Below are 13,098 nucleotides of genomic sequence, written 5' to 3' on the forward strand. Positions count from 1 at the left end.
TTTTTTCATGCTTTTTTTTTAATTTTATTAGTTTCAGGTGCACAAGACAAAGCAGTACTTAGACATTTATCATTTATATCCCTCACACAGTGTGAACCCCCCCTACCCCCACCCACTATCCCTCTGACATCGCACAGAGCCATTACATTTCCACTGTCTCTATTCCTAATGCTGTACTCCGCTTCTTGTAATATACATACATATATATACATATACATATATATATATATATACACACACACACACGTACATATATAAAATTATAGTTGGCATTCATTATTGTTCAGCTTCAGGTGTACAGTGCAGAGATCAGGCATCTACATCATCCCTGAGGTGGTCTCCCAAATGGGACACGTGTCCATCAGATACCCTACAAAATCTTTACATTACTGATTACGTTCCCCAAATTAATTTTCAAAACCCCATGGCCATCTTGTGGTTACCAACTATTTTCTAAACCCCCCACCTCCCCCCTTATCCCCACCCCCCCGCCCATCTAGCAACCCTCAGTTTTTCCTCTATGTCTCCAAAACTGTTTCTGATTAGTTCATTCACTTATTCTTTTCTTTAGATTCCGCATATAAGTGAGATCATATGGTATTTGTCTTTCTCTGTCTGACTTATTTCACTTAACACAATGTTCTCTAGGTCCATCCATGTTGTTGCAAATGGTAAGATTTCTTTCTTCTTTATGGCTGCGTAATACTCCATTGTATAAATGTACCACAGTTTCTTAATCTGGTCATCTACTGATGGGCATTTCGGTTGTTTCGAGGTCTTGGCTATTGTATATAGTGCTGCAATAAACATAGAGGAGTGCATAAAGATTTTTGAATTGGAGTTTTGGATTGCTCCAGATAGATACCTAGGAGTGGGATTGCTGGATCATAAGGTAGTTCCATTTTCAGATTTTTGAGATACCTCCATACTGTTTTCCATAGTGGCTGCACCAATCTGCATTCCCACCAACAGTGCACAAGCGTTCCCTTTTCTCCACATCCACGCCAGCACTTGTTGTTTGTTGACTTATTGATGATAGCCATTTTGACTGGGGTGAGGTGGTATCTCATTGTGGGTAAACGCCCTTCTTATTACCACTTTTGCTGCATCCCCAAAATTTTGATATGCCATATTGTCATTCTCATTTGTCTCTATGTATCTCTTGATTTCTTATTTCTCCTATGACTCAGTCCTTGTTTAGTTGCATGTTATTTAATCTCCATATACTTGTCAGTTTTCCAGCTTTCATTCTTCTGTTGATTTACAATTTCAAAGCACTGTGGTCAGAGAATATGCTTGGTATGAGTTCAATCTTACATTTGTTGAGCTAGTTTTGTGTCCCAACACATGGTCTATCCTTGATAATGTTCCATGTGCACTAGAGAAGAATGTATATTCTGGTGTTCCAAGATGAAAAGCTCTGTAAATATCAATTATGTCCATTTGGTCTAATGTGTCACGTAAGTCCAGTATTTCCTTATTGATTTTCTGTTTGGATGCTCTATTCATTTCTGTCAATGGGATACTTACACTCCCTATTATAATTGTATTTTTGTCAGTTTCTCCCTTTAGTTGTTAGCAGTTGCTTTATATATTTTGGTGCTCCCAGGCTGCGTGCTTAATTAATAAGTATTATGTCTTCTAGATATATTGTCCCTTTTATCATTATAAAATGACCATCTTTATCTCGTTACCTTTTTTATCTTTAAATCTATTTTGTCTGATATAAGTACGACTACACCCACTTTTCTCTGGATGCCATTTGCTTAGAGTATCATTTTCCACCCCTTCATTTTGAGTCTGTGTTCATCTTTGCAGCTGAGGTGTGTCTCCCAAAGGCAGCATACAGTTTGGTTTTGTTTTTTGATCCATCCCACTACTCTGTGCCTTTTAATTAGTGAGTTCAGTCCATTTATATTTAGGGTGATTATTGATATATGAGGATGTCCTATAGTCATTTTATCTTTTGTTTTCTGGTAACTGTGTTGCCATTGTTTCTTTTGCCTTGTGTTTCTGTCTGTTATTTAAGTTGGTGGTATTCTGTGATATTTTTTTATTTCCGTCTTCTCTTTTCTTTATGTTATGTGTCTCAATTATATTTTCTCCTGTTACCATTAGGTTTATGCAAAAGAAAGTTTCATATATAAAAGCAGTCCTTTTCCTTCTAATTGCATCTTACCTCCATTCACCTATGCAAGTTCAGTCCTATCCCTTCTCCCCTTCTATGTTTTTCATCACAAATTATTCCTTTTTATGCTGTGTACATGGAAATGTTGTAATAGCTACTGCCTTTTTCCAAATGCTTTTACCCCCTTTAACCTTTATACTACATTTCAGTGTTTAATACTCTATTCTGAACAAAGACTGCAATTTCCTGCTTCTATTAGTCACCTTACATTTTTGTATCTTTTTGTCTTTTTGTTTCAGGTAGAAGAGCACCTTTCAGCATTTCTTGTAATGCATGTCCTGTGGTGGTAAATTCCCTCAGCTTCTGTATGTCTGGAAGTCTTTATTTCTCCTTAATACCTAAAGAGTAATTTTGTGATATATATTATTCTTGGCTGGTGATTTCTCTTTCAATAATTTGAATATTTGATTCCACTCTTCTAACTTGTAGGGTTTCTGCTGAAAAATCTGATGATAATCTAATGGTGTTTCCTTTATAAGTTACCATCTTCTTTTCCCTAGTTTCCTTGAGAATTCTTTCTTTCTCTTTACATTTTGACAGTTTTAAACATAATGTGCCTTGAAGAAGGCTTTTATGGATTCTGTTCTCTTCTCCCTCTTCTGCTATGCCCATTATTCTTATATTGCTCTTTCTAATGGAGTCAGATAGTTCTCATAGAGTTCTTTCTTTTTTTTTCTTTCTCTTGATTCTCTCCCATATTCCACCTGAGTCAGTTCTAGATTTCTATTTTCACTATCACTAATTCTTACCCCAATCAGGTCTGCTCTGTTTCCTAAACTTGCTAGTTCATTTTCATCTCATTTATTGAGTTCTTCAGCTCCAGAATTTGTTTGGTTCTTTTTTATAGTTTCAATCTCTTTGGTAAAGTACTCCTTTTATTTGTTAATTTTATTTCTGAGCTTGTTGGATTGCTTTTCTGAGTTTTCTTGTATCTCACTGAATTTTTTCAGAGCTATAAACTTGAATTCTCTGTCATTTAAATCACAGCCTTCTATGTCTTCAAGTGTATGTTCTAGAGATTTTTCATGTTCTTTCTGAATTCCCTTGTCACCTTGGTTATTCATTATGCTTGAGGGACTATTTCTCTGCCTGGGCATTTGTGGAAATGAAATCTATTTTCTTTTTTAAATATTTGACACTTCCCAGTTTAACAGATTGCTAAGTAGAGGTCTTTCTTTTGTTTTCCAGTAAGTGGTACTGAAGCACAAATTTTTATTTTCTCTTACATGTACTGCTGGGGCTTCCAGTGTCTCTATAGAGTGGTGTCACCTCGGCAGCAGAAAATGCCCCTTATTCCCCAGGAGGTGGGCGACCGCTTTCCAACCCAGTTGCCTCAGTCTTGTGGCGCCACTGACAAGAATTAGAAGTGGCAGGCTATGGGTCTTCTGGCCTTTGTGTTCCCAGCGCCACCTTCCTGTAGCCAGAAGTCACAGGCACAGCCACTCTATATGAGCTGACCCAGCTGCCTCTACCGGGCTGCACCACCATGGGGGGGAGAGGTGGGGAGAAGCAGATTCACACATTCTCAGCTCTGTTCTGTCTAGAGGGTTTAGCCACAATAAATACAGACCACTTAGGCTGGAAAGAGTTTTCCAGCCCTTTTGTGATCTGCCAAGTCAGGATTTTACTTCCAGGTGGGCCACAGGGGGATGGGGTGAGCAGGTTCCCACGTCTGCAGAATCCTTTGTCTGGTGATGGTGGTCTGCGATCCTCTGCATCACTTCTCTGCTCTAAAGCTGGGCCCAGCTTCAATGGGTGCCAGTCACCCAAGCCCGATTGCTGTCTCTGTCCTTCCGGTTTGCCCTGTGCAGGTTGCATTCTGACCTTTCACTGATATCGAATCTGCGCTGGGGTGGCAGGGAGCCTCAGAATGCATGTGGCTTCTGTCTCTGTTCTTACCCACATCCCATCTCACCTGTTCACTTCCATACGCCCACCTTCAGATGTCTCAACGCACAGATCTCTCAGATGTGTTTATGTATTGAGCAGAGAATCCTGATGAATTATAGCCATCCAACTTGTTGTAACTTCTAAGGGAGACACCTGGAGGTCCTCTCATACCACCATGCTGCTTAATTATTTCTTATTGTAGGTTTTTATGGTATCAAAAGTACTTGCCAAACTAAGATTTTTCAGGTTAAACTGTTTGTAAATCTTTCTACTTATAAAAAAAATCAAGAAATCCAACATTTACCTACCTTTCAATGTTTTTTTAGACAAGGGGAAATCTGAAAATCTTGTAATTTCATTTACATTTATCTGAAAAGAAAAAGGGGACTATGTCAGATAAGACAAAATAACATGCTATATAACTGACTTGTTTTACAACAGAAACATTTTTTTTCCTCTATTGTGCTGCCTAGCTCTCCTTTGGTATTGCAGGATTGAATTCAATCATCACTTCCAATTGAAAACCATCATTCCTTCTGAAAGGAAGTATGTCTTGAGAAAGCTGTTATCAAAAATACAAGTTTGTAACCATTTCAACTGGTTAAAAAAAAAAAACCTTCTTTCATTCAATGCACACTACTTACTACCTTGAACATTCTTCACTTCTAAAATGTTAACACAGTATGTCATCACCATGTCAATTTTGGAAGAAAATTTACTTTCAGCCCATTCTTCGTATCAGTTTAAGAAATAAAGGGAAACATGATTACAAACCACAGACCACAATAAGAATAGTTTTACTTACACACGTTGGAGACAAGATTGGAGTTAATTGGAGAAATATATCTTGTTAGCACAAAATCTCAAAGTTCTAACCATAAATCAGTGGCATGTGAAATCCAACCTGACGGCTACACATTGGGGAGTATACTGAAGGAGGAGTATTATTTAATAACAACCAGGGGAAGTGTCTCTGTCACACTCTGAAGCCACAATAAGTAATACTTTGTCCACTAACTTTATATTATCTAAATATGCATTATTGATGTTCTTCATTAGCATCAACCCAATTTCCTGAATTTCATTTCAGCTGCTCAGGAGAATTATTTTATTATAGATGCTAAGAGCAAAACCTACTATTCAGATCTGGGAATAGGCTGCCAAATTATTCATGATTCACAAAAGGGGAAAGTTGCATTCATAAAGTTCATTTATTTAAATTACACTCCAGACAGTAAAGGATGACAGCCTGTATTTCATTTTACAGTCTACACATTTTCTTTCCCAGGACTTTTAATGTAGTCCAGACAGGGTTACTCACTGGACTCAAATGCTGAAAACACAAATATTAAAACATTGCCTTAATTCCTACAAATCATTCCAATAACATTGCAAAGGAGGCAGAATCAGTAGTACACTAGCACTAGAAGGAGAAAATTATCTCATTTGGAAGGTAATCTCCCAAACAGGATATTAAAATTAGGTGCAGTCCATCCTTGCACTTGTGCTATTGTCAGCTAAAAAGCTATTTTCACAGCTAATGAATGGAATACTTACAGAAGTAGCTAGACAGGCAACACACTCTTTTATCACCATCAGAGACAAAGTATACACAAAGTGGGCTATTCAAATAAAATACTGCACATCTTTCTAAAGTCAGTTAACCTCCTAGAGGAAGAATCTAGAAGAATAAAACTGTTCCAGCATTCTATCATCCATTATAATATAAAGCTATACACCACAGTCTTAGAAAGAAGTCACCAAAGAACCAAAGGAAATTTTTATTCCACTGATGCTCTGGAACGGAGGTCAGCAAACTGTGGCCCACAGGTCCAATCCAATTTGGTGCCTATTTTTATAGTTTTACTGGAGCACAGCTACAACCATTAATTTACATATTGTCGATATAGCTATGACAGAAGCAGAGAGACATTAACATATTATCTATGTAGTTGTGACAGAGACTGTATGGCTGACAAAGCCTAATATAGGCATACCTTGAAGATACTGAGGGTTCAGTTCCAGAACACAGCAATAAAGCAAGTATTACAAAAAGCTAGTCATAATCTTTTTCCTAGTAGAGGGTCTTGTCTTCAATTTGTAAAAAACGCAACACCTGTGAAGTGCAATAAAGCAAAGTACAACAAAACAAGGCATGCCTGCATTGACTATCTGGCCCTTTACAGAAAAAGTTTACCAACCTTGTTCCAGAAGACTCTCAATTATATTCCAAAGAATAGTTAGAAACCACAGAAGATTGTTGTTCCTACAAACAAGATAACACTCTTTTTCCCCTTCCCTTCATCCATTTCTTTTCTTAGAAAAATCATTCCTATCTTCCCAACCTTCACTCTCCCTCTAAAATCTGTACCATTCTTCTGGAATCAAGGAACAGATGTTTCAGTGATAGTACCTGTTAAAGACCCAACAGTGGTGGAAAAGCTGGAGGAGGCAGAGCGGAGAACATGGCAGATAACACTTAACCACTCTCCTATCAGAGAGGCATACATCATCTTATTGCACGTCACTTTATTGCATATTACAGATGCTGTGTTTTTAAGAAATTGAAGATAAGACCCTCCAGCAGCAAAAAATTACAACTCACTTTAGTGCGGTGGTCTGGAACCGAACTTGCAATGTCTTCAAGATACCTCTTCTTTCTCACAAAAGTGAATAATACTTTTACATCCCAAAGCAGGAGAAAAAAGTATGAAAACCTCCTAGAATGCTCCATATATTGCAATCAAGAGAAGTAATCTGCCTCAAATTATACCAGACAAAATTCTGATTATGACCAAAAAAAATCCAGATTAGAATGCAGAGCGCTTATATAGCACAGATGATTACGATCAAAATCTAAATGCAGAGTTTGAGTCATTCATCAACGGTGAAAACAGTTGGTGAACTAAAACAAATAATTCAGTATCTCTCAATACTTCAGTCCCCAACTTTCCATCAGCCCCTCCAGAACCGACCTCCTACATGATGGCCTTAGAAATACATCACCCAGATCTCCCACTGTGGGGAGTGTAACTGACTGACAATGCCAGCAGTCAGCCCCTGGATCAATCCCTGAAAACGCCATGCTTCCCTGGCCTGCTCCCAATGACTGAACACAACAGCAGTAGGACTACAGGCCCATTCCAGCAGGGTGGGGGATTCCTCTAAAGGGCAACTTTGGTTCGAAGACACCCCATCAGCTAAAGCGTTCTTAGAACTGTGCTACAGCCTAAGACTCTTCCTACCTGCTCCTCCTTCCTTCCTCTCTCCTTTCGCTCCCTATTTCTGTTCCCTCTCCCTGACCTTCACATTTTCCTCCAATAAATCTTCTATTCACTTAATTCCATCATGGCATCTGCCACTCAGAGGCCCAAGACCTAGACTATACAAATGGTCTCCTACGTGGTCTCTTGGTCTCCAGACCATCTATAGCCTGGATATGTTCTCTGACTGTCCACTCAGAGACTTTCCTCTCTTTCCAGATAAAGTTTCTGAGCATGGCCTCCATATATAAATTTCCTACTGTTGCTGTAACAAATTACCACAAACATTGGCTTAAACCAACATAAACGTATTAACTTACAGTTATGGAAGTCAGAAGTCCAAAATGGGTCTAACTCACCCAAAATCAAGATGTTGACAGGGCTGCATTCTTACTGGTGACACTAGGAGAGAATCTATTTCCTTGTTTTTTCGAGCTTCTAGAGGCTGCCCACTTCCTTGGCTTATGGGCCCGTTCCATCATCAAAGCCAGCCAGCAATGGATGAGCAAGTCGCTTTCGCCTCACAGCACTCTGACACTGACTCTTCTGCCTCCCTCACCTCCTCATTTAACGACCCTTAGATGATTGATTACATTAGGCCCGCCCAGATAACCCAGATCAATCACCCTCTTCTTTTTTTTTTTTGAGGGCGCAGCTCACAGTGGCCCATGCGGGGATCGAACCAGCAACCTTGGTGCTACCAGCATCATGCTCTAACCAACTGAGCTAAATGGCCACCCCCAAGACCCTATTTCAAGGTCAGCTTATTAGCAAACTTAATTACCCCATGCCACGTAACTTATTCATAGGTTCTAGACATTAGGATTTCAACATCTTGAGACCGTTATTCTACCTACTATAGCCTCCTAAACCATTCACGGTCCACCTCCAACCTCATCGTAACCCCGTTCCGGACACATACCACTCTCTAAGGTGTACCTACCCCCTCAAAGAACACCATGTATTTTTACATCTTTTTGTATTTCCTCATGTTGCTCACTCCATCTACAAAGTCCTTGCCAATCTTTTCTATCTGGAGAACACATCATTCAAGAACTAGTTCCACTCATGGCTACCACAAAGCACAGGACAGTTTGTGCACTACACAAAGGCATCTATCTGGTAAGGCTGAGGTGCGGGGCCGAAAACCAACCCACATTCAGCTGCACAAGCCAGGCCTGAGGCTGCAACCACCAGAAAGAAGGATAGCATGCCCAGAAGAAAATGTTTTTCTAATTCATCTGGCTAGAAAGAACACTGTACCAGATAACTCAACCTTTTCCCCTAATTACACCATCCATGGCACTGTACGTATTTATTATTACATTTGTCAAAATGTATCAAGCCCACCCCACCTCCCTAGGGACACAAACATGGATTTTTTTTTTCCACCTATTTCTACCTAGGCCTCAACAAGCACCTGTCAAATTGCTCAGTATTTCACCAGTGAGACTACTGAGCACCAAGTGTGTACTGTAGTGCTACAATGAAAGTTTTATGCACAACTGCTACAATCTGAGGAGCCATACACTGAGGGTCTGCCCCTCAGTTATCTAGAGAGTAATAAATCTGCTTTGATGTATTCTAGTGTTAGCCCTCACAATTGATTTCACACTCCATTTATTTCTTGACAAGGTCTTAAGAAAATATTTCTAAGATTCAAAAAAATAAAACAGCACAATACTAAGGGGGAAAAACTGCTCTTTCAACTTAGTGAAAAGATTGAGATTTAAACATCTGGGCACTGCAACGCAGTAAAGCGTAGTGCTTTGGCGCTGTTGTGTAAGACCTAGATAGACTACCTGGGTTAGAACTTTTCATGTACTAGCTTTTTCACTTGGTGTTCAACCTTGCACAAATTATTTAATCTTGCTGTGCCTTAAAAGTTTCCTCACCTGTATAATGGGAACAATCTCATAGGGTTCTCTGTTGAAGATGTGGCAAGTCAACACGTATAAAAGCTTGATAAATGTTAGTAATTTAAAACAAGAGACCAAAAAGAAGGGACCAATGTTATTGACTAGAATAAAGCCATCTGGAATAGGTTATGGTACACCACATAGCTAAACACCAACTAAGAGCCTACTCAAGGACAAGCACTTTGCAACTAGTCTCTGGGGAGAGCAACGGTGAGTGTATCAGTGGTCTCTGACTTTCAGAGGCTTATGGTCTAGTAGGAGAGTTAACAAAGAAGGTAAAGAAGCCAATCATCACAGCCTGATGATAAATGCCACAATAAAGGTATATACAAAATGCTACAGATATATAGCAGCCGTAACTCCAGCAGGGGAGGGTAGGAAGAGAAGGACAAGTCAGTATCCCTAGGGTGGAGGAATGGGGATGCTCACTGCAATGGGAACATCAAGGATCAGGATGAGAAGCATCAAGAAGCATGGAGAATTCACAAAACTACAAGTTTTTCTTCCACGTATGCCTATGATAGGCTGCTGGGTTTATCTCATTGAGCCTTACAACACTCTGGGTGGTTAATAATCTCTATTGAATGAAGAAAGTAAAACTCAGGATCATTAAGAAATGCAGCCAGTCAATACCCAAACTGAGTGAGATTTAAACCAGGTCTGCCAAACCACAAATAACTTACTCTTTTACTGGACTAGAGCATGTTGACATGTTAAAGTGTTCGACCACTTTCCTGAAAGTAACTGTGAACCAAGGAAAGGTTTTAATCAGGAATTAAGCGACTAGATTTTTATCTTGGAAAGAATCATTCTAGCAGCAATATGGAGCATAGATTAGAGAGGGATAAAGTGTAAGGGCCAAATGCCATCAGCCACCTGTTTTATTAACTGAAGTTTTGCTAGAACACAACTAGTATATCCATCTGTTTAAGTATTTCCCTGGTAGCTTTTGTGTTACAATGCCAGAGTTGAGTAGTTCCACCCTTCTGATCTGCAAAGCTGAAACCATTTACTATCTGGTCCTGTACAGAAAAGAGTTGCTGAACCCTATTATAAGCAATAGCTACTGTAGTAATCCAGGCAAGAGATGATGGGGCTTGATCTAAGGCACAGTACTGGGGATGGAGGAGCATTTGAGCAATTTAAGAAGCAGAACAGATCACCAGTGTGACTGACTAGACAAAAGAGCGGTAAGAGGGAAATCTCTAGGATTACTCCTAGGTTTCTAGCTCAGCAGTCTGCTTAGATGGCAGGCTAGCATGTGGAAGGCCAAATAAAAATCTCCAAATATGTCCATATCTTAACCCCCAGAACATTACTTTATATAGCAATGAGACTTTGCACATGTGATTAATAATCTTGAGATGGGAAGATTATCCTCAATTATCTAGGTGGGCCCTAAATGCGATCAGAAGTGTTTTGTTTTGTTTTTTAAAGTAGTACATTTGACACAGAAAAGGAGAAGGAGACAGAGATGGGAGTGATGAGGCCACAAGCCAAGGAACCCAAGCGGCTACCAGGAGCTGGAAGAGGCAAGAAACGGTTTTCCCTACAGCCTCCAAAGGGAGTGTGGCCCTCCTGACACCTTGATTTCAGCCCAGTAAAATGATTTCAGACTTCTGACTTCCGTTGAGAGAATAAATTTCTGTTGTTTTAAGCCACTGAGTCTGTGGTAATTTGTCACAATGGCAATAAGGAACTAATACATAAGATTGTGAACTTAAAGGAAAGATAATGAGCTCAGTTTTGGACTTGTGGCATTTAAGGTATCCTATGAAAGACATCCAGCACAGTCAGAAAAAAAGGATATGGATTCAGATGAGCTCTATGTAGAATACAAACAGAAGGAATCATTGGTCCACAAGAATAAACCTTGGGATTACACCAGGGACGAGAATAGAGTAAGAAGCAGCAAGGGCTGAAGCTATACCCCATAACAAGTTTAGTCTCTGAAGAAGGGTTGAAAATGCAATCTAACGGTAATTTATTTTACTATTTTTGAGGTTCTGTGTATATAGCCGTAGTAATACTAACAATATATAGCAGCTCATATATGGAATATTTACATGTCAGGCATTATGTGGAACGCTTTACATGCATTCTTATTAACTCCCCACAACATTTGTAAGGTAGACATTATCAAGTCTTTTAAAGACAAAAAAAAGGGAACTGACCCAGTAAGTAACTTGCCCAATGTCATTCATCTGGTAAACAAAAGCCAGGATTAGATCACCTTAACTCAGAAGTCCAAAACAAACTGCAAGCTCTATCTAAACTTATTGTTGATCTAAGGGTTTAGAGGAAAACTACACCAGCAGAACACATGGTGATTTTAATTCCAGAAATGTCCTACATGTAAAATCCCTGAATACACTGCACTAGAAGAGGACAATCACTGAGAAGCTGATGAGGTGAGTGAAGATCAACAGACGTAGGCACTAGGGGAAGGAGGAGTGCTGACAGCCCCAAGGAGCCTGAGGGGGAAAGAGGGCAAGAGGTCAAAATGATAACTACAGGGAAACTCATCTAGGAACATCAGCTATAATGTGGGATGGTAGGTACCAGAAACAATGCCAACTCTTGGAATGGAGACATGAAGCAATTAGAGAGAATGATATGGGCACAGGAAGGAAGATGCACAATGTAAGGCATGCAAGCCTGGCATAATGGTAAAAAGCAAAGGCTTTGGAATCAGAAAGACATGGGCCTAGGTTCCAACTCCACACCACCTAAGTGGAAAAGTTTAGGATAAGTATTAATATTTTATCCTCTCAGAGGAGCCTCAATGTTCTCATCTGTAAAATGGGAATAAGATCCATATCGCGGAGCAAATCAAATAATTAAAGCAAAGCATATGGCGAGTGACTTAAAATGCAAGTGTCATTATTACCCTTATTATTGTATCATTACGTATATCACTGTAACTTGCAACATTAATCTCCCTACCCTTAAGTACCACTGCATTTCCATCATTTTATCAAGAATAGTGAGCAGAAGAGCGGCCAGGACGATCAAGAGGCCTGCGTTGGGGCACCCAGCTGACCACCTGTAGGGCCTCAACAGGGCCCCCCAGAGGCACCTCTCAACTCTTTCCCTTCCCTAGCCCGAAGGACTGCAAACTCCCCAGGCCAGGTCCCCAGTGGACTGATCGGCCTCCTCCCCCTACAGCCTATCGCCGCAGTGACACGCAGCTGCCGGCCAACCCTCGCGTATCAGCCGCTGGCCTACGCCCCCTCCCCAGCGCCGGCCTCACCTTCTCATAGTTCTGCATGAGGCGGCTGATAACCTCACGCTCGACCTGCCACTCCGGCTTCTTCAGCTGCTTCCTCAACTGCTTCTTTTGGCTTTGCTTATAGCTGTGTTTCTTCTTCCAGTGATTGAAGCTCCGCACCGGATCCGGCCGGGATTCCGGACCCGGAGAGTCGGTAGTTTTGCCCATCGCGGCGGCGGCGGCGTCAGCCCTGATAGCACAAGACACGAGACGCTTCAGGCCAGGCGGAGGAACGGCTCCGAGAGGACGCGGAACCAGCGTGGGGTAAAAAGGACTACTGCGCGTGCGCAAAACCAGAAGCCCGCCCCCGACCTTTTGAACCCGGGGCACGCGCCAGTGACGGCAAGGAAAATAGGGGCGGTGATTGGTGACTTGGATTCCGCAGGGCGTAGCGGAGCGGTCCCGGGAATATGGAGGCGGAGCGATCTGAAGAAAAGGGCGGAGTTGAGTGGCTGGGGAAGCAATTCGGCTCTTTAAATGAGTGCATGCGCGCTGGCTGTTACTATGGTGATGTCAGAACTAATTAACACTTAAGGGCTGTTCACAAAGCTCCGAAAGGGCTAAAAG

The 13,098-nt window shown here is 40.8% G+C and overlaps 1 protein-coding gene across 2 annotated transcripts in view; it reads right to left on the minus strand.

Moving 5' to 3' along the window:
- DDX10 (DEAD-box helicase 10) overlaps positions 1-12,815 on the minus strand; it is a 289,111-nt gene extending 276,296 nt beyond the window's left edge. For both annotated transcript variants that reach the window (XM_019714905.2, XM_019714904.2), the window contains exons 1-2: positions 12,514-12,815; positions 4,387-4,447 (exon numbers count right to left, since the gene is read on the minus strand). In XM_019714905.2, the coding sequence (XP_019570464.2) occupies positions 4,387-4,447; positions 12,514-12,699 (247 nt within the window). In that variant the 5' untranslated portion in view covers positions 12,700-12,815. The remainder of the gene's footprint in view (positions 1-4,386; positions 4,448-12,513) is intronic.
- Between the last annotated feature and the right edge of the window lie 283 nt (positions 12,816-13,098).

The sequence above is a fragment of the Rhinolophus sinicus genome, linkage group LG06, assembly GCF_036562045.2.
Source record: "Rhinolophus sinicus isolate RSC01 linkage group LG06, ASM3656204v1, whole genome shotgun sequence".
NCBI lineage: Eukaryota > Metazoa > Chordata > Mammalia > Chiroptera > Rhinolophidae > Rhinolophus > Rhinolophus sinicus.